General features: G+C 40.2%; 1 protein-coding gene across 2 annotated transcripts in view; it reads right to left on the bottom strand.

Annotated features, from left to right (window-relative positions):
* Positions 1-2,610: 2,610 nt before the first annotated feature.
* The window catches only part of pcnx2 (pecanex 2), a 148,525-nt gene continuing 123,393 nt past the window's right edge, over positions 2,611-27,742 (bottom strand). Inside the window, exons 29-34 of one of the 2 annotated variants that reach the window (XM_008124217.3) lie at positions 19,303-19,447; positions 17,601-17,831; positions 16,739-17,013; positions 12,502-12,683; positions 3,893-4,353; positions 2,611-3,781 (exon numbers count right to left, since the gene is read on the bottom strand). In XM_008124217.3, the coding sequence (XP_008122424.1) occupies positions 3,617-3,781; positions 3,893-4,353; positions 12,502-12,683; positions 16,739-17,013; positions 17,601-17,831; positions 19,303-19,447 (1,459 nt within the window). In that variant the 3' untranslated portion in view covers positions 2,611-3,616. Of the gene's footprint in view, positions 3,782-3,892; positions 4,354-12,501; positions 12,684-16,738; positions 17,014-17,600; positions 17,871-19,302; positions 19,448-27,742 lie in introns of those variants that run through there. The other variant, XM_062975467.1, reaches the window with a different exon arrangement.

Raw genomic sequence — 27,742 nt, 5'->3', positions numbered from 1 at the left:
CCTGTTTGTTGATGTAGAAGACTGCTACCAAATTGTCCGATTGGATGAGGATGGACTTGTGGCAGATGAGGCGGGAGAAGGCTTTCAGGGCTTTGAAGATGGCAAGAAGTTCTAGAAAGTTTATGGAAGGATTTGCCTGGTGTTGGAGGAACCACAGCTGAGTCGGATTGCGCTCAACAAGACTCCTCGTGAGCCCTCTTAAAGGTGATTTTGATTGCAGAGGACGATGGAGGGGAGCCGATGCGAGAGCGGACCAAGGTTATTGAGACAAGAGAGCTCGACGTCGAGGAAGGCCCCACTTTACCGGAACGGTCGACACGGTGGCTGTCGTCACGGTACACGGTGGCTTAACAGACTTAGCGCCCCTGGAAGTTCTGGACGCCCTGGACGAGACCGAGGGGGCTTTAGCCGCCGGTGCCAACATAGCTCTCGGAGCTGGTGTCGACAACGCTCCCGACGTCAATGGAGTCGGTTCTGGAGCGAGAGATTTCTCGTAAAGCGCCGCTCTAAGCCTAGCGGCTCTGTTTTTTCTGGCCTGAGCCGTGAGAGCTAGGCAGAAGTGGCAGGTACCGACCACATGGGCCTCCCCAAGGCAGAAGAGGCACTTGGCGTGGCCGTCGGAGTCAGGAATTTTAGCAGCGCACTGCGTGCAGCGTTTGAAGCGCGTAGTAGACATGCGAAGAGTCCGAAGTGAACCTTGCAGCGGAAAAAAAGGAACTGGAGAGCGGACGCCCGGGGTTGCCTTATATGCCCCTTGGGAAGGGGGGCGTGGTTACCGCCAAAATTTGAACTTCAGCTTGGAAGTTTCCATTGGAACCTGCGCAGGCGCAGTTTCTCCATTAGTGTGCATTCACAGAGTACACGAAGAAAAAGGTAAAGGTTTCCCCTGACTTTAAGTCCAGTCGTGACTGACTCTGGGGGTTGGTGCTCATCTCCATTTCTAACCCGAAGAGCCAGCGTTGTCCATAGACACCTCCAAGGTCATGTGGCCAGCATGACTGCATGGAGCGCTGTTACCTTCCCGCCAGAGCGGTACCTATTGATCTACTCACATTTGCATGTTTTCGAACTGCTAGGTTGGCAGGAGCTGGGGCTAACAGCGGGTGCTCATTCCACTCCTGGGATTTGAACCTGGGACCTTTCGGTCTGCAAGTTCAGCAGCTCAGCGCTTTAACACACTGTGCCACCAGGGGCCCTAGATAGATAGGTTAAAGGTATTTCTTAAGGCAGGATATTCTACATCTAAATGCAATAAAGAAGATAACAAAGATCTGAAGAAACATAAGTTTTGCCTTCAACCAGCTTTCTTTACTGCAGTTGTGAAAACCTTGCCTTCCTACATAGCACCGGATGATATAGTTGATCATCCATGATCATCAATCATGAGGCTAATTAGAATCCTATAGCATCTCAAGAACTAAAGCTTTTCTCTGCCTTAGTTTATAGGAATTTTGCCCCAAAGTTTTGCACTAGACATGGTTGAACCTTTTATTTCGAACTACAAAAACATTACCAAATTAATTGGAAGACACAACTGAAGTTTACGAGCATTTACTAAATTTTGCTAGTTTGATAATCTTACATCTTTGCTGAAGAACAAGAGCAGGAGATGGGGTTAGCTTTTCTGGAGAATCTGGTCAACTACAGTGGAAAATGGAATGCTAGAACAAGAAAGCACTTAGTCTAATCCAGCAGGCTAATTCTCACGTAGAAGAAAAGACCTAAAACTCTTCCAAAATATGGTAGAAAACTTATTCCAAAGCCCTGTCAGAAAATATGTGTGTGCATATCACACACATACATGCAACTGTACAATCACTGTGAAAAGAAGTGAGAGGAAAAAGAACTGGTCTTCTATCATTCTGTCCCAATCATATTGGCAAAAAAAGAGAGAGCTAGTAACAGCTTTCCTCCCTTCTGTGATACAGACCTTGAGTTACTGGGTAACCCAGAGGGGTTTTGCTTATTAAAAAATGATAAAGGGCCACATCATTTTCCCATCCTAGGTGCAATTGACATGTGTAGATTTCTATCTGAAAACATGCAAACAGTTCTTGCTAAATACTACAGCATTCAAGGGACTAAATATCCCTGGCTAACTCTCCATTCCTTAGAATCTACAGGTGTGTTCTCAATGTTAAACCCTTCACTAACCCATCAAAGTCCATTCAAACATAAGAGCATGGGATTCGGCCTTGATTATATTGCAAGTATGTGATAGTAATGGAGCACACACACATGGTCTTAGAACTGTAGACTGAGAGTATGTGGGACTCACTTTGAGTGTACACTGAAGAAAAGCTAGGAGTTTCCCACTGTAATAGCCTTTCCTGGTTACTCCACAGTTTTTCATCTTGCAAAAAAGCTTTTAATGGGATTTGGGAGTACAATAAAGCTTACCTCGTGGCTGCCTTAATAGCACATTTAGCCTCTGTCCACATCCACATGCATTTTGAACAACGCTTCTGTATTGAATCCGCTTTTGAACAATGTGCATATTCTGCTTTCATTTTTTTTTAAATGGCTATGAATGAATTATAAGCAGTAGTAAAAATAATGTCATATTGAAATTGCATATGCTTATCTAAAAATAACAAGAGCAGACGCTAGTAGATGTAAAGTCTTTAATTAAAAATAACTGATATGTCTTTGTGAGTGACAGAGTTCTATAGTTCTTTACAGTTAAGTCTTGGTTTCAGAAATAGGCATGAATTTCTGTGAACCAAACAAAAGTGCAAGGTTATGTGTAAAATTCTTCTTCTTTTTTTTTTTTTTAGAAAGCTGCGCTGTTTGCAAATAAAGAGCACCATTGGCATTGTGAAGGCTTTTCATGCATTGGCTATATTTGGTTCAAGGCAATGTGTCGCCTGGTACTTTCATATACTATTTCATTACGGCTGCATGCAGTGGGCCACCTTTGGGATTAATATGTTGCAGCACATAATTGCCAGCTGCAGAACACTTCACACAAACAGAAGAATGAGGCTTTCCTATTCGACTTCTTTAAAAAGAAAGAAAGAAAAAGATTCTGCATACTAATCTTAAGAGTATGCAGTTTCTCCCCCTCTTACATATTCATTGCTTCAATTAAAAACAATCCTTTCTGGTGCATTATGTATAAAATGCTACTTATTTAGCATGCAATCATCTATTTGGTTACCACAAGAGACAGATGTCGGTGTGCTTTTTCACAGAGCTGTATTCAGACTTTCTGCTTTTTTCAACCTCTATTCCCAAGTAGGCTATGTTTCCTCTCTCCCCTTCCCCCTTCCAACAGTGTCTCCCAAACCCTATCTAGAGAACATAAGTGTTTCTTTGGAGGAAGGAATGTCATAACAGGTTGTTGTTATTCAGAACCAGCTTCAGTTTTCAGTACCCTGAGCTGAAGCTGCATTGTATTTTCAGACAGAACTAAGTACCAATTGAAGAGTATTATATTTCTATGTTGCAGTATTTTTCACTACAGGCCTTCTCAATGAAAAATTAAAAAAATAAATCCTCTTAAAGGTTTTTATATTTGAAATGACTTCCATACTTGAACTAGCTTTTACAGAGACTAACCTAGTTTTGTTTTGATTTCAGTCATACAGAACATAAACCTGTGCACCAGCAGATTTTATTGCTCTTCTGAAAGACTGTGTTGAGATGCCGTGTCTTCCAGCGCCATGTCTTCTTGGCTGGCACGTCTACACTCCAACATTTGGCTCATCAGAAGTGTATGTGTCATCCCTAGATCCTTTCGCTGTTTGGATTCAGTGGCTTCATAATCTTCAGACATTTGCTATCACAGGAAAAGCAGAGTGAGTGTTGTCATTGACTTAAAGACAGGGCATCTCAAAATAAGACTTAATGCACTTAATCAATTATTTAAGCTTTTTTTTACTTCTCTTACCTGTGTAGTCTCCTGCACAGTGCACCTTGCTGCTCTGGCCGAGGGTCCCACTGCAATGTTAACGCTGCTAGATGACTGTGTATCGCTAGTGTTCCCTCCATCAGCAGCTGAGAGCCCAGAAATGACCAAAGCACTGGAAAAACTTCTCTTGCCAAACAAGAGGCTGAGTGTCGAACTGGTGGAAGATGCCAGACTAGAGCGGAGCACAGCGCCAGCTCTCTCCTGTATAGTGAGTTGACCCAGTGCAGGGATGGCAGGTGTATGGGAGAACACAGAGTTCGCTGAATTGTGAAAGGAGAGCTGGCTGCCAGATAGCCCTTGGGCAATTTCATGAGCTGAAGTGGAAGACGGGATGAAGGGATGGTGACTTTCTAAAATGGGACCAGAATGGCTTGAACGAGGAGGTCTTTGATTTAAAGCTGTATGTGTCTGAACAGACTGGCTCCTGAATTTTCTTCTTCCTTTAAAATAAATAGAGAGATCGAGAAAATTTTATTCTGGAAAGTCATGACTTTAGCAGTATCATAAAATAATAGAGTCAAAGAGCTGGAAGAGACCTCATGGGCCATCCAGTCCAACCCCATTCTGCCAAGAAGCAGGGAAATCACATTCAAAGCACCCCCGACAGATGGCCATCCAGTCACTGCTTAAAAGCCTCCAAAGGAGCCTCCACCACACTATGGAGCAGAGAGTTCCACTGCTGAACAGCTATCTCTCACAGTTAGGAAGTTCTTCCTAATGTTCAGGTGGAATATCCTTTCCAGTAGTTTGAAGCCGTTGTTCCACGTCCTAGTCTCCAGGGCAGCAGAAAACAAGTTTGTTCCCTCCTCCCTATGACTTCCCCTCACATATTTATACATGGCCATCATGTTTCCTTTCAGCCTTCTCTTGTGCAGGCTAAAGAAGGCCAGCTCTTTAAGCCACTCCTCATAGGGCTTGTTCTCCAGACCCTTGATCATTTTAGTCGCCCTCCTCTGGACACATTCCAGCTTATCAACATCTTCCTTTCTTTCAATTGTGGTGCTCAGAACTGGGCACAGTATTCCAGGTGTGGTCTGATGAAGACAGAATAGAGGGGTAGCATGACTTTCCTGGATCTAGACACTATACTCCTATTTATGCAGGCCAAAATCTCATTGGCTTTTTTGCCTCCACATCATATTGTTGGCTCATATCTTTCAAAATATGCATCCTCTATCCAATTACTACTTAGTGTGAGGTGTATTCAAGGATGATTATGTTTATCCTATAATTACAAAAGAGCTTTAGTGATTCAAAAATAATACTTGTGTTGGTAATATGACTGATTTCCAGATGGCATCATTCGGCCTACCTACCCATCCAAGTGCAGATATATGCAAAATCATCCTTATTTTTACAATTTTCTGAATTTAAAACACAACTGAACATATATCTCCCATTAGGCGTATCCAGTCAGTTATATCTATGAATTTTACAATCACATTCTGTGTTTATTGTATTTTAATTTTGTTCCATGTATTTTAATATATGTATATATTATACATAATATATATATATATATATATATATATATATATATATAATATAATAATAATATATGTTTTAATATGTGCATTTAAGGAATGTATTTTCCTATAATAATATTTTTAACTATATTGTGCCCACCTCCAGCAGGTAATAAAATATAAACATCCTCATCATCCCCATGATTTCAGAGTGACTCACTTCCAAATTAGTATTATAGTACTGCAGGCTGAGTAAAAAGAGTCAAACGGATAATGGCCACAGCCCAACAATTTCTTGTATTATGGAGAATTGGGAATGGGTCTTGTGTAAGATGTTGTATTGTTCATTTATGCTTTTCTTTTTAATTGTAATGTTTTAAAGGCTTTAATTTTATTGATAATTTGAATACACTCTAAACTCTTGTAAGAAGAAAATATTAACTACGCTTTTAATCCCTCTGTATTCTGACTTGAGCAAAAGGCAGGGCACAGATAAATACAACATCAACAATAAAAGTATGTGCTTGAACCCAATGTATCTGAAGAAGAAAACATAACATGAACTTAAGTCTTACTTAAGTAGCATTTAATTGAATGAACCTAGCTGCAATAACCTTTCTTTGGATGGAGTCTACTGAAATAAATGAACTCACATAACTGCATTGGGCTGTGATGTGATCTTAAAATCTTACTGACACCCACTTGGCTTGCTCAATTGTAAAGATGGAAGAGAACGTGAGAGAAGAAACGGGGAACAAAGTGGCAAGAGGGGTTACCAAACGGCATCAGAAAGTGTCAGTGTGATTTTTACCAAGTCTATATTTATGCAGCTGTGAAAAGAACAGAAGGTTAAGCAGAATTACACTGACCTCACACAGAGGCCCAAAAGTGTGACCAATCTTTATTATTGGCACTGAGCACAGTAGTGAGCTGACCTATTTCAAAACCCCCTAGCGTTTTTCTCTTCCTGTCCTTATGACTGCAGAGAAGTCAAGATTTCCCTTTAGCACTCCTCAGTAACACTCGCTGAATTGAGAAGCAGCGAACTGAGCAGCAGGAGTCATTTAGTTGTACAGTAATATCCGAATTTCTTCTTTCCACATGACTTGCTCAGGCAATAAACAAACAAGACCTGAATGCTCGGAATATCTGTTTGACTACGCACCCCATTCTCAATAACAGACTCAGCAAGCATATAGGATATGTTGTCTTGTGGTCATTATCATAGTCAAATTATCTGTTTACTGAATACTATGTCCTTGCAAATCCACAGTTCACTTGTAGAGACCTAACGAAAGGATATCTGGCGCACATTAAACTCACAGCAAAACAAAGGAAGACAAGATTTTGAACCACACTGCATTTCAAAAAGCCAATCTTCAAGCAACAGAAAGACATCTGCCTCAGACTAGAGTCTCATTCCTGAGCAAAGAAAGGATACCTCCCCTCACCCCGTGAAGACTGGTCTCTAAGCAGCAGAGCACTAGAAGAGGAAAGATGGAAACACACCTCTCCCTGGACACAAATACTCATTAACCCTCACACCCTGATATTTTTAATAACGTGATTTGAATAAATGTAGGGTTATGTTCTAACTCAAATGAGAATTCCCAAGTATTGAGAGAGTGAAAGTTAGGATATTATAGCCAGAATCCTTTTAGTGTCTCCACACCACAAACATACATTCACTTATGCCTGAGTTCATTTGGGGTGGCGGGGAGGGGAGGAGGGGTTCACATTCGTCATATTCAGTTGACAACTGTGCAAGTAGATTTCCACAAGCACAGAAACTGGACATGCCATTACACATTCTCAGTTGGTTACTATCTGTCAATGACCTCAATTTTCTACTTGATTTATTGGGATTGTGGAGATGGTTTGGATCATTGAAATGGCAGCTTCATTACCATTTGTTTGACACTCTTCAGTCTCCACTGCAGAAATGGGACAATAACCAAGCACACAGTTAAATACACAACTGTTGGTATCATACTGGCCATATCAGTGTAGCACAATCACCAAAAAGCTCAAAGATTATAAATGTACACTACACAATTGCAATGTAGGATCTCAGTCAGCGAACACTTGTCATATTTTCCAACCCCATGGAGAATTCTTCTGTCTGGACAGATCACCTCTACAGTTTGCTGGAAAAAGTGTTTTGTTGGTTTTTAGGACAAAATAACTGCCATGGCAAAAAAGTAATATATATGTCAGAGAAATTTTATTCTGCCCAACCTATTTCTTTTTAAGGATCAAGAAAGAAAAATGTCACCTTACATCTCACATATTAAGTGATTGAATAGTGAGGAAATTAGTTACAAGTGCTCAAGTGGCAGCATCAAAGAATTACAACGTTGTAAATCTAGTTCAGTGTAAATTATTTAACCAAACATGACTCTAAGGGACAAAAATGAATGATTTTGCTGCATGAAGGGTCGTAAATGCAGACCAGAAGAAACAGTAAGGCGCTCACTGAGGAAGGTTAACATCTGAGTGAGAGCAAAGAAAATAGATATGCCCTGATAGCAAACACACAGTCCTTCCCTCCTTACCAACTTCTAAAGATAGATTCATGATCCTGTTAGGAACTGTATGAACAAATTGATATATTAATTGGGATGCTATGAATATTCTAATTTTATTTTTGAGGGACAGAGGAACAAGCAGTTCTTCTAATCCAACTAGATATGCCTTCATGATCCTCCATTTCAGTGGTTCTCAACCTGTGGTCCCCAAAAGTTTTGGCCTTCAACTCCCAGAAATTCTAATAGCTGGTAAACTGGCTGGGATTTCTGGGAGTTACAGGTCAAAACACCTGGGGACCCACAGATTGAGAACCACTGCTCTATTTGAAAGCAGTGTGTAGATCAGGCTGGCTAACTATGCAGAGGTTGTGGACCATGTTTCCCTCCCATTGCCTCCCAAACTCCACATAGGTCACAAACAGAGATGGACAGATACACATGCACACCACAGCATGCCAGAATGCCTCCCTGCCCACAAAATGCATACCTTGAAATTGTAGCTAGAGGGCATATTGGATCACATCCAGTCACCATTTTCAGAGCAGTTATAGTAATATGGTATTGCAAGGTGCTCTGAGTGGTTCAGTTATCCTCTAATGTAGAAACTTCTGGTCCCCCAAGTGCTGAAGAGCTACTTTACCTATCATCCTGGCTGGCTGGCACCGATGGGAATTAGAATCAAACATTTAGAGTACCACTGTTCCTTCAACTCATTTTCAATGAGTGTGTGACTGTGCATGAAAAAGATATTGTGCCATTCTGTCTATATACTGATAGGTATGTGAGATTGTATAAAAACCCAAGCTGTAAATGTAGTGACTTAATACTGAATACTGGGAATCTGCATGCTGAAGATTATGGCAACCATCTCCAGTTTGGGACTTTAACTATATCCTTTACTTTCTGTTCCCAAAACTATGATGGGGAGATGCACAACAATTTTTTCTTTGAATCTGCATTTATTTAATTAATGTATGTATGAGATAATAATTCAAGCATATTGGGGAATATCTACCTGTTCCACTAGGAATGAATTAATAAATGTTCTTACTACTTCTACTTCAAACAATATAAAGCACATAATAAAAACTATTTTCAAAGCTAATATAGTAATTTGTGACCTTGTATAAAGGCCCTCTGACTCCTATTAAATAAGCACAAAGCTATTAATTCTTTGGCAGACCATTCAACATGCATGTTCAGATGTTATTGCAATATAGAACAGGGACAAGGATATTTCATAGTAAATGATAATTAGATGCAGACGTTTGCAGCAAAGTGCTGTTCTGACAATACACTTTCTCAAATTTTTATGCCTTGAAGTTCAAAGTCTGGATTAAGATTTGTCTTTTAGTTTGTCTGCTGATTATTTAAAAGTGAATACAGCAATGAAGGAAGATGATGGTACACTGACACTCACAGTCATGTTTGGCAAACCATCTGCTTACAATTTAAAGTGTTTAGCTGCCCACTGTCCTAAAAAACAAACCAAAAAAACGCAACCACCACATATTCACTTCTAATTCAGCGATTCTTATGTTATACAGTAGACCACCCATATTTGCACATAAATAATTCAAATCCCTGCAAATACTTAGGAAATGAAAACTCTTCTATGAGTTATCATAAATATAGAGATCACCCCCACTCCTTGCATCAGAATTTATTCAAAGGTCATAAAGATTTCTCACTGAGTTTTGCAGATGGTAAGACAGTGGCCAATAAAATTAAATGTTACATTAAGGAACATTTCCAGGCACTTGGAGATCCTTATCACTGCAGTGCAATAAACCCTTATCCTACCAGATGATACTTTTCAGTGCTCCGGAGTCATATTTTGCTTCAGATTTACACAGAATAAAACTCAAAGAAAGATACTAACAACTCAATAATTTTAAACAATGCCCTTGTGAATCAGCCACCTACCATGGCTAGGTTTTAAAAGATAAAATTGGTGAATTTGCCATAGGGGTATTCTTTTGTCCTGTAAAATCTGGATATATTGAGACAAAGATAAAACCCTGAGCCTTTTTCTGGCTGAAACATGATACAGAGAAGCGGGTGTGAATGCCTGGATGAAAAATAACCCTAATAGCCCAATTCAAAGGAGGGAGGGTACAATCACATGCTCACTTAAGGACCAAGAGGAGTTACAGATGTCTTGAAAGACTGGGATGGAAAGATCTGATGCCCAAAACCACAGATATGGAGACATTAATTAATGCCAAGGAGGGAGAGGTTTTGACCTGTTACTCACAGAAAGTATTATTTACCATGTAATTCATGAAACAAAAAAGGCTTAACTGATGGAATGAGGGAAACCCCACCAATGTGTGCAAAAATCTGTATGCCTAATTCTGTTCTGGGCAATCCATACGTTGGTGATAAAGGAGAAATCTTCCCTTTCTCCATTTGAATGTATGGTGATGAGAATTCTGTGAAACTTCATTATGGATTGTTGCAAGAGTGGGAAAAGACAAACTTCTGGATGTACCCTTGTTTTATGCTTCATGTATATTTCACTCTGATTATTTAAAATCTTCCAAGATTTTCTATGTGATGGCATAACTTTTGCAAGAATAGATATCTTTTTATATAAAAATACAGCCTGCGTATGTCTGTGCACACAGAACTCGAAAAGTAGTTGACCGGTTAACTTGAAATTTTGAAACAACGTTGCATTCCAGTACATGCATGTTTTTAGAGTAAAATGAGTTTGAGGGAGGGAGAACCACAGATGATGGGATATGCAGTACATACAATCACTTCAGTTCCCACAGACCACTGCAACTTGTACCAATGACAGATCAGGACCAAACCTGGCACACAGACACCCCCCTCCCCCACATGAACCACTTTACGTCCTGATGCGGTTAGAGGAGGACAGACCACAGATGATGAGATTTGCAGTGCCTTCACCTGAAACGGCTCCCACAGACGACTGTGACCCCCACAAACAACGGACATGGACCAGATTCAACACACAGATACCCCATTACCCACTTCAGGTGCCGATAGGAGGAGAATGGACCATGAGTGATGGGTTTTGCACTACCTTCACCCAGTTCAGCTCCAACTTCAACAGACCACAGAGACGCACACAAATGACGGACCAGAACAAAACTAGGCACACAGACTCCCCATGACCAACAGAAAATATTGGAAAGGTTTGAGGGAAACAGACCTTGATTTACGGGAGGGATAGTTCACCAGCAACCAGACAAATTGTGACCCCCACCAAAAATGGACCACGACCAAACTTGGCATAGAGAACTCCCATGACCAACTGAACATATTGCTGTGGTATATTGGAATTGACCTTGATTACGAGAGCTGTAGTTCACCCTTACCCAGAATGCACTAAACCCAGCCGACAACGGATGTGGACCAAACTTGGCACACAGACCCAACATGGTGAACTCTACATACATGCAGGAGTTGGGGATGATTGCCCTGGGAATCCCACTCATTCCGACCAACATGGCGTTTGAGTATAAACAAGTACAATACGCCTTGCGTTTGCAAAGACTACCAATAAAACACAGGGGCAATCTTTGCAAGTGTGCGGTTAGAAATTTGAAAACAAAAACTTTCCTCATGAGCAATTATATGTCACATGCTCCAGAGTTGGTAAACCATCTGAACTAAATGTTTATACAGAAAACGGACAAACCAAAAATGTAGTCAATCAACTAGTATTACAATGAAAATTATTTTTTGCTTAAAAAAACCTCTTTTCCCTTCCTTTCAATTCATTCAATATAAACACAGCAAAGCAAGGCAGGGAATTGAATTGAATGATGTGCTTTTTCAGTGAATCTACGATCGCAACAACACTATTATTTATTTACACATTCACTTATTATTTACTTATACATATCATACTGAGCCACAGCGAAGCGTGGCCGGGATTAGCTAGTAAGTTCATTATAGCTGCCCTGAAACCATGGAACTCCTAGCTCCTGGAGACTCCAAAATTCAAAGGTAAACTTTTCTCAGAGCCAGTGTAAAACATTGCTTAGTTGACTTGTTCACAGTTAAGAAGGTGCACATTTATTGACATTTTATTAAAGTGGCCATTACCAATGAAGGAAAGCCAGATGACTTGTGGGACTCCCCCTACTTTCATATGCTTACCCAGCCCTGAAAATAAGGATGGAGAAATTGGGTCTTTCAGAGCTTACTAGACTATGACTGACATCATTTTGCAAGGCCAGTGGGGCCAGTTTATGAGAGCAAGATATTTGTTCTAAAGATTCAAATCCTCTCGGTGCCTCTACCAGATCTGATGTGGGAACATCAGTTCTAAATGACAACTTGCCTTGTGCTTCTGCTCCAGTCATTTCAGTGTCCATTTTTGAAGTCTTTTAGGTCTTAAGTTCTTTTTAGAGATTTATAGAACATACTGCTATTTTTGGAGCTTTAAAAACTACGAAACCCAGTGCTCCATGCTGGGCCTTGTGCTGCTTTGGATTTTGCCATTCTATTATTGTATTTCATTTTTTAAAAAACTTCTATTACAAGCTGTCCATAAAATCTTCATGATGCATATGAATACAGTGATAAATATAGGGCATCCTAGTAGTATAAATACCTGGAAATGGAGCAACTTGTAAAGGGGGTTGTAGCTGAGGCGTGCTGTCCCTTGTATGTTGTGAGCTGCTGCTCTGGCTTGAATTATTAGCAGGGTTACAGCTGGAAGCAGACCCATTTCTGCTCGCTCCATCATCAGGGTTTCCTCCACTGTTGTGGTTTGGATGGCAGTCTTTCCGCATCCTGTTTAAGAGGCAAATAAACAAAACAGCCCCTTGACATGGTCAGGCACACCCACAGCACAAAAGGATGGCTTTGCTCTTATGGCTTTGCTTTGCATTTCTTTGACAGATTAATGCTAAAAATAGTTGAGGAGGGGGGAGTTAAGTGATACCACATTTCTAACAGCTGGGACCTGAGGCACAGCAAAGCACAAGAATGTTCAAGAAAGTAAAAGCAAAATGCAATTTATTTATTTATTTATTATTCAGATTTATATGCCGCTACTCCCCTAGGGCTCGGGGCGGCTTACAAGAACAGGCTAAAATCAACAATTTAAAAACATCTTAAAAACATCTTTAAAAACATCTTAAAAACATCCTAAAAGCACCTTTTAAAACATCAATAACAGAACTCAAAAGCCTGCCGAAACAGGTATGTCTTACATGCCCTGCAGAAGGCTGACAAGTCCCGCAAGGCACGAACTTCAGGTGGCAAGGTGTTCCAGAGAGATGGTGCCACTGCTGAAAAGGCTCTGCGTCTAGTTGTTGTTAGACGCAAGGTCTTAAAACTGGGGACTTCCAATAGGTCTTGGTCCTCAGAACGGAGGGATCTCTGGGGTTTGTAGGGGGTGAGGCGGTCCCTCAGGTACATCTGCCCTAGACCATGTAAGGCTTTAAAGGTAAGCACCATCACTTTGAAAGTGATCCGGTGCTCAATTGGTAACCAGTGCAGCTGCAGTAAGATTGGTGTTATGTGGCATCTCATCAGGACTCCTGCAAGGAGCCGGGCAGCTGCATTTTGCACCAATTTGAGATTCCAGATCACCGACACAGGAAGGCCAATGTAAAGGGCGTTACAGTAGTCCAGTCTTGAGATGACCGTAGCCTGGATCACCGTAGCCAGGTTGTCCCTAGACAGATAGGGGGCTAGCTGTCTAGCCTGCCGAAGATTAAAAAAGGCGGTTTTGCTAACGGCAGAGACCTGGGCCTCCATCGTCAGTGAAGGGTCCAAGAGGACTCCCAGACTCTTTACCAGTGAAGACGGGTGTAGCATTGTATATATACATTGTATGTAAAAAAAAATCACTGATATTCCAATAACACCAACAAATATTCAGAGTTATGTTAAACATATAAATAGATTTCTAAATATGTTACACATGAAGAGTTTCCCTTGATTTATTGTATTTTATCTTCTAAGAAGTTCAGTAGAAGATCTTCATAACTCCAGTTTATCCTTGCAACAACATTGTGGGGTACATCAGGCATCAGGCTAACAGGAGACAACTTACTTAGTATCAATCATTAAGTTATGCAGTTGAATGGGGATCTAAGTTTTGAGCCTAGTTTTAGCACCAGAGTCATTACTTAACACATGGATAATAATATGAATTGAATAATATGAATATGAATATAAAAAGAGCGTATACCATAATTTTGCTGGTGGAACCTTTTCCATCAGAAGGAAGGAGTTCGATACACATCCCTCAGAATTTGCCCTGGAGGACTAGGAAACTGTCTGGAGGTTTTCAGGGAGTGCAAAGAACTGTGGCGTAGGAAGGAAGAGACATGTCCTGCTTGCATAATGTTGGATTTTAAGCCAAAAAAGGCAAAGGTTTCCCCTTGACATTAAGTCTACTCGAGTCTGACTCCTAGGTCACATGGCTGACATGATTGCATGGAGCACCGTTACCTTCCTGCTGAAGCGGTACCTATTGATCTACACACATTTGCATGATTTTGAACTGCTAGGTTGGCAGAAGCTGGGGCTAGCAATGGGAGTTCACCCTGTCCTGTGGGTTCAAAACGCTAACCTTCCGGTCAGCAAATTCTGCAGCTTAGTGGTTTAACCCACTGTGCCACTGTGGCCCCTTAAAGCCATACTTTGGATTATTTATTGATAAAAATTAAATGCATTCCAGCATCAATCTAGTTTAATGTATACTTAAAATACTCAAATTTTATGCAAGTTATAATCAAATGTACATGAAAGCAGCTAGAAGGGTCCTCAAAACTGACTCACAGCAGAAACACTGGGAAAGAGCAGTGGCAGATGGAAAATATTTAGATGATTTCCTGATTAACATCACTTCCAAAGGTGCTATGACTTCATGAGGCAAAAAACAGGTTTTAAATTATAAGAAAAGTGATAACAGATCTGCCACTATTTTGGTCCCCAGCTTACAGGGTCTCTCTCAGTGGCACTGAACATTTGAAATGAAGCTAAGAAATGATCACCTGGAGAAAAGTAGGTGAAGGGAGAAATAAACATGTTCAGCATCAGCACCTGGGCCAATTGCTACCATACAATCCGTTAGCACTATTACTACTAGTACAATTATCCTTTCTCCTCCTCCTTTTTAATGAAAACATTTTAGAAGCAAGCGCAGATTGCTGGGCAACCTCTATGGCAGTTATGAATGTGTAACCCTGTCGTTATGCACTCACAGCTATTCACAGTCCCCATGTAGTCCTTAATATAGAAGCTACATAAGACCTCCCCCCCCCCCCCTCCCAGGAAACAGCTTCTGTGATCACTGAGGATATTTCCCCAGCTACCCTTCCTATTCTCCAACATGAATGGGAATTCCAACAATAACATCATAAAATGAAAGGCTGGAACCTTGTATACAAGGATTCATTGCATAGCACTATAACTGCAATACTTATATAGCCATATACCCCAAACATTTGATTTTTGCAAATGTATTCTCAATTTCTGTACAAAAATATAGTTTATTTCATAGTTTTAGCATCAGTTGAAGAACCAAATTAAATTTTTACTCCTTACTTATTTGTGACCATACTATTCAATTGAACTTAAAATGTAGAAGTACACATATTCAGCATTAAAAACATAGTTGAAAAATATTTGTGGTGCTATTACTGTAATAGAAATTGAAAAGTAGCTGTAGAACATGGAATAGTGGTGGATGTTACAAGGAAGGTGGATAAAGTTTGTGGTATACAGTACTTCATAACAAATAATAAACATGGTTGTCTCAAAGGCACAAGAGTGCTACGTTCAGTGTTCAAAATAATTCAGCTGCATCACTTTTGAGTATTCTTTTATTTTGACTGAATGTCAGATGTCAGAATTCTTTGGGCTGCCCAACTGTTTTAATCTAATGTGGAATCTGGATTGAAGTATCTTTAGGATGCTGGAAAGCCACAGTGACTAAGCTGTCTACCCATTTTCCCTAAGGCCCATTTTCAGTGAGAATTTAGCTATTTATTCTGAACAGAGTAGATTACCAACATTATGCAGATTGGATCACTTGATTAAATTATTCTCTCTATATTTATGATGGGAATATTATTTTTATCTAGCGCCATGAACTAACACATTCTATGGCACAGCACTTGTGCAACAGCCTAACACTGTCTGAACTAGAAAATAATGGGACCATGAGAAAGGAGGAGAAATGAGACTCACTCGAATCAGAAGAGGGAGATATGAAACAGTGAAGAATGAAAAGGTTATGAGTCAGGGAGGTCTACCAAGAAGGTGGAATGTGAAAATGTGAATCAAAACGCAATCAAGGACACATCTGAAGATCAGTTAACAGGTTGCTTCCCAACAGAACAAGATAATTTTACACACACAGTTAAAAGTGGGGGAGACCAATTATCACTTTCTTCCCTGAAGTCGTTGAGGAGCACACAACCCTTGCACATAGAGAAGACTCCCAATCACACACAAATCTGTTTAGGGGCACTCATCACATATTTTGAGAGATCTTAGAGAACACCTCCCTTTCAGAACATGATGTAGGCAGACCTTTATTTTAATGTCATGAGCCATATTCCAAAATGGGATAAATTGCAGGATTACCAGCATGGATGGGTATGCAATGCAGCCCAGAGTCACCCCCTTCTCCTTCTGCCTTTTCCTCAGCTGCTGAGGAAGGAATGAATCAAATTTGTAGAAGCTGGAAATGATCACTTCCAGAGATGATCTGAAATTAGTGAAAGCCTGCAAGAGATTAGATGAGGGCTGCACCCCTGCTTTGAAGTCTCAGTTTAGACGCCATTGAAATACTCTTCTCTGAACAGTGCATTATACTTTCTGCTTACCTAAGCCACTTATTTCTGAACCACATCTTGATGTTGTCCAGGCTTATTGGTCCACCCCAAATATTCTTTAGTTGCCTGTGGGTTCCTATGTATGATGTGGTCAGAGGGGAAACATACATCGGATATCCCAGAGGCTGGTCACATGAGGAATTAATCAGATTCCTCAAAACCTGTTTATTGTTTTGGATGCTGCCACGCTCTGGGTTGCGATTGCGCAAAAAAATCAGTTCCTGCTGCTGTCCAGCCCAGAGTCCTCTGACACACTCCTTGTTAACCTAGAAGCAAATAAATGAACAGCTCATTTGAAAGCATATCCATGAGACAACATACTCAGCTCACAGCCATTCCAATGCATTTTCTGAAAAATTCTTTACTGTACAAAACATGACAAATTTGAAAACCGTAGAAAATAGACAAATTGCTATTAGAGATCAGGAACCAGGACAAAACCTCTAGTCCAATGCTCCCTCCCAAAAAAGTTTAAACTATGGAACTGGATATGTAAAAATGCTTGATGTGTATTTGAAGATCATGTACACTCCCATAAGATATGATAAACTGTGAGCAAAGCATGCTGAATTAATCTCATATATATATATATATATATATATATATATATATATATATATAGTCATGCTCTACAGTTCAGTCACTAGGTGACACTGAGTCAAGTCACATTTGGACGAAGCTAGACATTGTTTTTCCTTTTTTATTCTTATCTAAGGGAGACAATGAAGTTCTTGTCCACCTTCTTGACCAGACTTTCCTCTACATGTTTCATATCAGGTGACATCTTTTTAATCAAAATAAAGCATTATTATAGTGTCTCAGTAAAACAATGAAAATCAGGCTGCTGTGGTACCTTAATCACTTTGAAGCTCAAATAACCTTTGTGGAGCATAATTATTTTGTATTCATCTGTCCCTTCTTCCACTACATGCCTCAGAGTAAGGAGTTCCTCTTTGTTTGAGAGAACGGCACTGCGCCAGGCAGGGTCTCCTTCATGGCAAATCACAACTTTTTCCTCAAATGACTGAATTGCCTCATAAAGAATGGCAGGATCCTCGTATTCATCTGGACAGGTAAACTGGTCCTGGTATTAAATGAAAGGCATTGCTATGATCAGAAAGTTCTGTGAAGAGATGAAGGGTGTCAGCAGCAGGATACATAGTCTAGTTCCCCCACAGGCTTGTAAGAAAACTGTGCACTTACGTTGGCAATTGCTTCATTTGAAATTAATACAGTCAGGGCAGACACAGAAAACTGACAGGTCTGGGGGCAATCTTTTTTCTCTTTTGGGGGCTGCATGGACTTCCCAGAAGGAGACAAACAAAATCAAACAAAACCCAGAGGTGTTTTGAAAAAAAAATAAACACCTGAATTTGCTGATGTAAAATAGCATGTGTATGTGCTCTGTGTTTAACTATTTAGCAGTTGCAATATGCTTCTGTAGCAGGCTACAAGAGCCAAGAAACCAGTATGCTAAGCCAGTGGTCCAAAGTCTCAAGGATCCAAAAATTGGCTACAAAAAAAAATTCAGGGCTACACAAAGCCCCAAGAACTGGATTTTGACTACTCCTGGATTAGAAGCTCTGACTTCAGTCAACAGCATTTTTGTGACTATAGAGTAGTGGCTCTCAACCTGGGGTTCCCAGATGTTTTTGGTCTTCAACTCTCAGAAATTCTAACAGCGAGTAAACTGGCTGGGATATCTGGGAGTTGTAGGCCAAAAACATCCGGGGACCCCAGGCTGAGAACCACTGCTATAGAGTGATTTCAAAAATTTGCCTTAAGGTTATTTGGAAGAACACCTGATTTGTTTATGAGCTGAATGCTCCTCTGAATCAGAGGCCTGTAGCCGTTGTTGTCTTTCCACTAGTCCACTAGTTTCCAACTGCATATGAAGGAAGAATGAACTAAGTTTCTAACTAGAACAGAACTTGTGCACCCAGTTATATGTATTGTGTAACTGCTTGCACAACCAGTTCCACAACAGATAGCATTCTACATGAAACATACAAACTTGACTAGTGCACTATTTTCCTCTGCTAACTTTATACTGGATTTATGTCAGAGTTAATGTAATTGTTTTACCAGCAACAAACTAGCTAGAGAAAAGTGAAAAAAAATTCTTGAGTGTGTCAGTGGAGCAAGACACAGTGAAATCTCATGAGAAATGATAGTGATCAGAGAATTATCTCAAAAGAACTGGCTATAGCTATTGCTCTCAATACATGGCTGATAGATTAATTTGATGGTTGAGTAGGTAAGCAATGAGTCTGAGTATAGGTAAAATGCTGGAATTATTAAAATGTGTCTGCTTGAGAATCCACCATATAATCCCTGGTTGATTCTCAATTTTGGTTTTGCAGGTTTAAAAAATCCAAAATAAAATCAGGACTGCACCTCTTTCTTTTATTTGGTTTTATTGTTCAATTTAGGAGAAAGCATGTTGTCACTTTTACACTTACCATGCTCTTGGCACTAACTATTAAAATTATCTTTAGAAATATAAACATCATTAGTAGTCACACTGCTAAAAGCATACTATAGGGGAAACTTGCCTGATGCAGCTTCAGTGACATTCTGATTGCAGGAGCAACAACTTTGTGTAATAGATCCATATCTGCAAACACCCATTCATCTCTTGATGTGATTCGAAAATCACCTTTGAACAAAGCATGAAGCCCATGGAGGAAGGAATCCAAACTGTAGAAAAATGTTATTAATTATTTGCTGACTAAATTCCATTTGATTGGTTCAAGTTGCACCCCCCCCCCCATTTGTAGCAGCCACTATTCAAACCCCCTTTTGATATATGCTATAGAAACAAAAAAGAGTAATTTATTAATCATTGCTCTTCTTCAGTGCAGGCTATAAATGGAAACACTCAAATATTATAAACATGGGCTGTAGCATTACACGAACTTTATACATAACGAAAATCAAGTGTGTGGGTGTGACTTTTTTTTCTATACTGGCATCCTTTTAACACTTGATTATGATCTGCACTCTCTCATATATCAAGCAGCACATGCAAGAATTGCATGATAGTCTTGAAGCTAATTTATTGTGATATGTTTCTACAGGATCAATTACAGAGTCATATATAGTTTCTCTATTCCTATGGAAATCCATGCAACATGACAGGGTCTTGGTGTATGTGACTGAACATGGATGTCATTTGTTTTGTGGGTCATGATTACTCATAATGCTGACTAACATTTTGACTTTCCCCATAGTACCTATGTTAATTCTACATGTAGTAATGTCTACTGCTTATGCTATAATGTTATGATGGGGAAAATGCAACCAATCACGCTAATCCCTTTTCTTTCTTTCTTTCTTTAACCCCAAAACCAGATCATGCAGGATATATGTGGCTGCTTTACAAGGTTAACAACACATCAGATAGGACTCTGCATGCAAGCGCCATTTGTTTCCCTCTCATTGAATTCTCATTCATTGCTTCTGATTAAATTTATGGAAACTTATAAAACCAGTCTGCTGTGCTTCCTAACAGTTTAATACAAAAACTATACATTCACATGACTGGATGGGCTTCTTACAGTGTGATACAAACCTGAAGTCTAATAGTAAAAAGGGTATGAGGGCCAGGAGTATATTTACTATTAATTGCAATGCCAGGAATATATTTGTGGAGCGATGCTTTGATATTACGAAATCTGGAACATGTAATTTATGGTAACATCTACAGTAACATCAGCCATTAAAACAAAGATTGGAAGACATCATATGCAATAAGAGAGCTCTCTTTTTAATTATACCCATCTTGAAAATGACTGGGTATAATTCAACTTATTAAAGAAATACAATGGGGACTCACTATACATAAATGCATATAGACAGATCAACAACTTCTAAACAGCAAAGCACTGTTACTGTAAAGGAGAATCATATTAGGAACAAAATACTGGGAGACAATTTTGCAACCAATTAATTTAAATATTTTATATGTCTTTCTATGCTCATGATAAGATCAGAGTAGTGAACACAGAAATGAAGTAAAATATGCAAATTTCGCTACTGTGCCCGGGTCATTACTGGGAATGTTTTGAATAGTCTCTTTTACCGTATAGCATATCTATTAGTTCAAATCTATTCCATTTCCACAGTGTATTATATATTGTTTTGAAGATTTTAGTAAGATTATCCTGAAGGTTTACCTTGCTTTCTTAATCTAAGTGTCCCTTAGGGTTCTCCTCCCTTTCTGCTCAAATCCATTTAGTATGTTAGCCAATTTAAATGTATGTACTCAAGCCGGAAAAGCTGCTTTAACTGTTGTGACCACTGTCCAAAAACTTTTTAAAATGTGCCCATTAGGATAAAACAAGTGGAATGTAAGTTTCTATCTGCTATGTAGTTATTTGAAAGAAAAATCTACTGCTCTTCAGTGTGCACAGAACAGGGCTGCTTGCCTTATTTTCTTTGACAGTTGTTCCCTATGTTCCAACATAAATGAATTCTGAAACTGCTTTCCTATTCCTTAGATATCAATGCTACTATAATATTATATGTTTTTTATTATAACAACTTTGCAGCCAAACAAAGTTAGGCTTCCATGCAATAGCTCATGCAAGGTTTTTTTTTTAATATCTCAAAGTAATTCCATTCTTATAGCAACATTCATTTTGAATGAGACCTTTGTGCATTGTGCTATACATGTTTAAATAATTTGGATAATTTTTGATAGAGATGTATGAAGTAGCTTTGAAAAAAAGAACCAAATCCTATAACCCATATCAGCCAGTCGGCAAGAAGACCTCTGTACCTTACAAATACATTCTTGAACTGAACAGAACTATCCTTAGAAGATAAAGATTCCATGCTTACTGTCAATTGCTTAGGAATATGTCTCAATGACTAACCAGTGTGGTGTTGTGGTTTGAGCACGAGACTATGACTGGAGAACTGGGTTCCGTTTCTAATCAGCCATGGAAACCCAATGGGTGACCTTGTGCCAATCAACCTCTCAGCCTCAAAGGAAGGTTGAAGCAAACCCCTCTGAACAAATCTTGCTAAGAAACCCTTGTGATAGGTTCACCTTAGGGTCAAAAATGATTTGAAGGCACATAGCAACAATGTCCCAATGAGCACAGTGATGTTTACATGTAAATAATATGTGGTTCGACTGGGATTTAGAGCACCCAAGTTCAGGTGTTCACCAAACCATGAAACTCACTAGGTAAATGTGGGACAATCTCAGCCTGATCTACATTACAAGATCATTATGAAGATAGTCTCCCATCTTGATAATGATCAAGCAATGTAAATTAGGAGGACAAGGAGGGTTGTATATGTTGCCCCAAATCCACTACGGGAAAGGTAGGATATAAATTATTATTATTATTGCCCTGCTTTACCTCCCCCAAAGGGGACTCAAAGAAGGTAAACATAAAAACATCAGCATAACCATTTAGAATATACACATACTGTATATACAGACATTAAAACAGGATTGAATATAAACAGTATTTTAAACAATTCCCAGTTAAAATCATTAAAACAAATTCAAAGGATATAAAGAGAACAATCACACACATGAATTTGTCAGTTCATATACAGTAGAGTCCTGTTTATCCGACCTCCGCTTATCCGATGTTCTGGATTATCCGAAGCAGGCAGGTGAGCACAGCAGGCCTCTCCCATCGTAGCGTCTGGCCTGCACCGGCCGCCTCTTGCCTCTCCTGGCAAGCGTGGGGAGGCCCACTGCGTGTTGCTACCTAGAGAAACTTCTCCAGGCAGCAACATGCAGCAGGCTTCCCCGCTCACTGGGAGGGCCGAGAGGCCCACTGCAAATTACTGCCTAGGGAAACCTCTCTGGGCAGCAACGCCGGGGCTCTCACCTTGCCGAGGTGCCCGCCGGGGCTCTCACCTCTTCAGGGCGTTTGCCAGGGCTCTTGCCGGGGCTCTCACCTCATGGGGAGCTTGCTGGGGCTCTTGCCTTACTGGGGTACTTGCCAGGAGGTTCACTGCACGCTGCTGCCTAGAGACGTGGGCAGCAACATGCAGCGGGCTTCTTCGCTCAGCAGGCGCTCACCGGGAGGGGCGAGAGGCCCACTGCACCTTGCAACACAGCTGGCTTCTTCTTGCGCTGGGCACCCGCTGGGAGGGGCGCAGACCTTTCCCATCAGGCACAGCATCCAACCTGCATCGGCTACATTTCACCTCTCCTGGCAAGTGTCTGCCGCATGGAGAGACCCGATGTGCATTGCATCAGAGCACAGAGTATGGCAAGTTTTTTTTTTTACAGTAATTACTACATAACGTTACCATGTATTGAACTGCCTTTACTGTTGATTTGTTGTAAAACATGATGTTTTGATCCTAAATTTACAACACAATACATCCATATATTGTAATTAATGAAAATGTACATGCAATGTACCCCTGTAATCTGCTGGGAATATGTTCCTGATTTTACCACAAATAGGGGAAACCCTACTGGATGAACTACTTCTGGTGAAAGCACACTATAGATGTGTCCTGGAAGACCTAGGAAAGAGGGGTATCGCTATGTATCTATAAAACCTTCAGTGTAATTCTATGGACAACTTCCAATAGAAACAAACAATGGAATCACATTAGAGGACCTAGAAAATGTTTTGTCAGATGTGGGTAAATGAAACTGCAGCTACAAGTCCTACTGATTTTTATTTATTTATTTATTTACCTTATTTCTACCCCACCTTTCTCTACCCCGAAGGGGACTCAAGGCAGCTTATATATGGCAACATCAGGTGCCTTAAAATACATACAAACAGAGACTTTAAAATATGAGGGCTGTATTGTACTACAAAGTATTTCTCAGAGTAGTAATGTAACACAACCACTTAATAACAAAGCAAAACACAGATTTCAGCTCCAATAAAAATAAAAGAAGCAGTGAATGCAGAGCCCAGTCTATGGAGCTGATCTTTCAGTTCACAAAGAACACCTTAATTTTCTACACACGACACAATTCTTTTGTTGAAAAGGTGAGAGCATGGTTTTCTCCATTTATCAAGATGCAAAACAGCTTTTTCCAAAAGTAGCTCAACAAAGAATAAAAGGAAATTGCTGGGTTGGAGTGAAGGTGTTCTGTCATTTATGTTTATAATGTATATAAATCTTCTAAAACACTTCGTATTTATACCTTCAGTAACATATTAATACTCACAGCAACATTCTCAAATAGGTTACTGTATTATTTCTACTTTGCAAATAAGGATTTGGGGTTGAGATGCGAATGGCCTGACATTCTCTAATGAATTTATGATCTAAGTGAAATTTGAGTCAGATAATTAAATCTTACAGCTTACATTTTTAGCCACGGCACCATACAAAACAGTTTTGATGCTTTCTCACAAATGCATAAAATCTATTCTACAAAAAACCCAAAATGGAATAGGTATAACTTGCAGTTGATGATATAGTGTTGTTTCTTAGACTGTCCAGCTGGGCATATGTAGCTGGCTAAACACGAGTATATTGTATGTTTTCAATAACAATGCTTTGCTTTTAGGCTAATACCCTTCATTTAGTCATTCATTCACTTATGTGTGTGCATGTGCCTTCAAGTTGCTTATCAACTCAAAACAAACTCATAAATGCCACAGGGGTTTTCTTGGGCAAGGAATACTCAGAGGTGGCTTTGCCAGTTCCTTGCTTTGAAATACAGGCTACAGCACCTGGTATTTATTGGTAGTCTTCCATCCAAGTACTAACCAAAGCTGACATTGCTCAGCCTCTAAGGTAAGATGGGATTTTATGTCTTTAGAGCAGGGGTCCCCAAACTTTTTAAACTGGGGGCCAGTTCACGATCCTTCGGACAGTTGGAGGGCCGGACTATAGTTGGCCACCAAGCAATAATAATAATAATAATAATAATAATAATAATAATAATAATAATAATAATAAAAAATAGGGTTGGAAGAGACCCTTTGGGCCATTGAGTCCAATCCCCTTCTGTCTTTGGGCACCAAAAGCACAAGCAAAGCACCCCTGACAAATGGCCTCCCAGCCTCAATGTTAATAATAATAATAATAATAATAATAATAATAATAATAATAATAATAATAATAGTGCAGTTTTCTGGCATTGTATATTTCTGTGACTGTTCATTTTGTGTTATGGTTGAGCCTTATGGCTCTGATATTGGGAGACGTGGTCGTAAGACTCCTTGGGAGTCAGATACTCTCGAGGAGCGAGAAAGGAAGCGGCTGCGGGACTTATTTGCAGAACCATCTGACGAGGACTCCTTTGAGGGTTTTACTGAGAGAATGGAGGAAGAGATGGTTAGCTCAGAGGAGGATGACATGGAATGGACTCGTGTGAGGGAGGATTTGGGTGCCACTGGCAATGATAGTATGGAAGGCGATTGGGGACCTTCAGGATTAGACCCGTGGACAAGTTGGAGGGATGGAACGGGATCCACAGCTGGGGATGCTGTGGGTCGTAGTCAAAGGTGTTTCAGTTCTGATGAGGAAAGTGATGAGGAGACGCCCGGAATTAGGGGAACAGCTGATAGCGATGAGGAGCTGTAACTGGCATAAAATGGGGTTTGGAAGCAATGGCTAATTGCGTTGGGCAAGGTAATCTGGACGAACGCTTGGGCTCTGTGTGGGAAGTTCCTGAAGACGGGTGTGATTCGTTTGCTGACTACGTAAGTTACCAAGGACACTGGGCATAGACGGTGGGAGGAATTGTGTGGGCTTTTGTTGTGCAACCTGTGCTTAATCTTAATAGCTTGGACCTCCGTCGTCTTCTTGACGGACGCCATCTGTTTACTCTGGACTGACTGACTGACTGACTGACTACGGCCTCTGACTCTCCTTCCTGTGATATTCGTTGGAACTGGTGAACTACAAACGTCTGTACCTGCCTTACGACCTTCGGACCGGGTTGGAACTTCGCTGACCGCTTCTGCCCTTGTCTGCTGCGTTTGTATCTGGAAATTGCTTGCTGTGTGGAGGAGTAACCTCTTAGTTACTCAAACATAGCTTTTGGCAGCAGAGAAGTATCTGCTGCCAGTTATTTGCATTTCTTTGAACCTTTTGTTCACCAGCTTTTGTTTGTTTAAGTCCCAGGCTGAAGTAAGCTTTTTTGGTTTAACCCGGATTAAACTCCGGTTTAATCCGGTTTATCTTTTGAACGTTTTCCTTGTGTCTTTTTACTTTTAAGGCCAATGTTTGCCTAGCCCTTGTCTTTTACGGGCATTTTTGGTTCTGTTACTCCAATAAACTCTGTTATATCTTATCTTGTGGCATTCTGTCCTTGACATTTTGGTTCCTAGACACTTGGGAAGTGTTCGACTTGTGATTTTGTGATATGAAATCTAGCATATCTATCTTGTTTGCTGTGTCATAATAAAATAGTAGTAATAATAATAATAATAGTTGGAAGAGAAGAAGAGAACCCTTGGGTCATTTAGCCCAACCCCCTTCTGCCTTTGTGCCGTGGGGGCCGGATAAATGGCTTTGATGGGCCGCATGTGGCCCCCGGGCCTTAGTTTGGGGACCCCTGCTTTAGAGGATTAAGGCCACCAAAAATTCAGAGGCTATGAAAAGCATCAAGAAACATTGAAAATATTGACTACAGAATAAACAGGCTAAAACCACAGGCAGTAAAAGCACTCAAAGAACCTTAGTTTTAAGGCTGGTCATGTGAAAAAACTGCTTTTGCTTTTTTGTGTGTGTCAGGAGCAACCTGAGTTGCTTCTGGAGTGAGAGAATTGGCCGTCAGCAAGGACCTTGCCCAGGGGACGCCTGGATGTTTTGATGTTTTACCATCCTTATGGGAGGCTTCTCTCATGTCCCCGCATGGAGCTGGAGCTGATAGAGGGATCTCATCTGCGCTCTCCCCGGGTGGGATTCGAACCTGGCAAGCCTTCAGGTCAGCAACCCAACCTTCAAGTCACAAGGCTTTTATCCCCTAGGCCACTGGAGGCTGCTTTTGCTGATGGGTGGTAACGCAAAAGGGGAAAAACTAGCCTGTCTTCTCTTGGCGGGGAACTCCAGAGTTAAGGTGCTACTGTAAAGAACACACTATCACATTTGTATGCAGATACCTGGGAGTAAACCTCACTGAACTCAACAGGATTTACCTCTAAATATGCATGTACAGGATTGCCCTGTTTATTAGTGAATCTACTGTGTCATTGGAGAGACAATATTTACTGACATTTACATAGACAGGTGTATTTACACTCACTGCCAAAGTATATTTGCTGCCATCGTTTGCCATTACAATCTTCTCATTAATTGATTAGACGTAATTCATGTGTAAATGTATGGAAATTGCTACATAAATTACATACATATAATGTAAACATCATTGGCTTCTTAATGAATATTGTCAACATGAGGCAAGGTGGATAAGAAGTCTAAGACTGATCTTATTTGCTGTCTGCTAAATCCTACACAACTTTACTGCATTAAAATGTCCCCCTCCCTTTCATTTCCTACATAATAATGTTATGACTCATTTTTACATCTGCCTAGCACTCACAGACTAGATAGACACATACACATGAAACTTCAATATCAAGATGACCTCTTGTCTTTTGGGATTATGTTGGCGTATGAACCACGGCATAGTTGGTTCTCCATTGTTTTACACATATAGATCACTTGATACAATTCACATAAGGCACCCTAATGGCCTATTGCAGCGTAAATGGCAGATACTTTAGTTCCACCACCTCTACTGTTTAGACCTCTATAGTTTAAACCTCTCTTGAGTGTGAAAAGCTTACCTTAGCCACCATAACCCATTATAATCATTCATGCAGAAAAACTGAAAAGGGATCAGATACAACATTCACCACAATAACTAACAGAAGCATATTAACCACACACTAGATCACCAGGCGTGAAAACTGCTTACCTTTGAGTTAGACCATTGAGATAACTTTTATGAAGCCATCTAACTTGCCAACGATTATTTCAGTTGCACTTTTAAATGTTATTCTATCTAGTAGAAAGTGGTATGAACTGTCAATA

This window comes from Anolis carolinensis, chromosome 1 (genome assembly GCF_035594765.1).
Source record: "Anolis carolinensis isolate JA03-04 chromosome 1, rAnoCar3.1.pri, whole genome shotgun sequence".
Lineage (NCBI taxonomy): Eukaryota > Metazoa > Chordata > Lepidosauria > Squamata > Dactyloidae > Anolis > Anolis carolinensis.
This window is presented reverse-complemented; position numbering and strand designations above follow the sequence as displayed.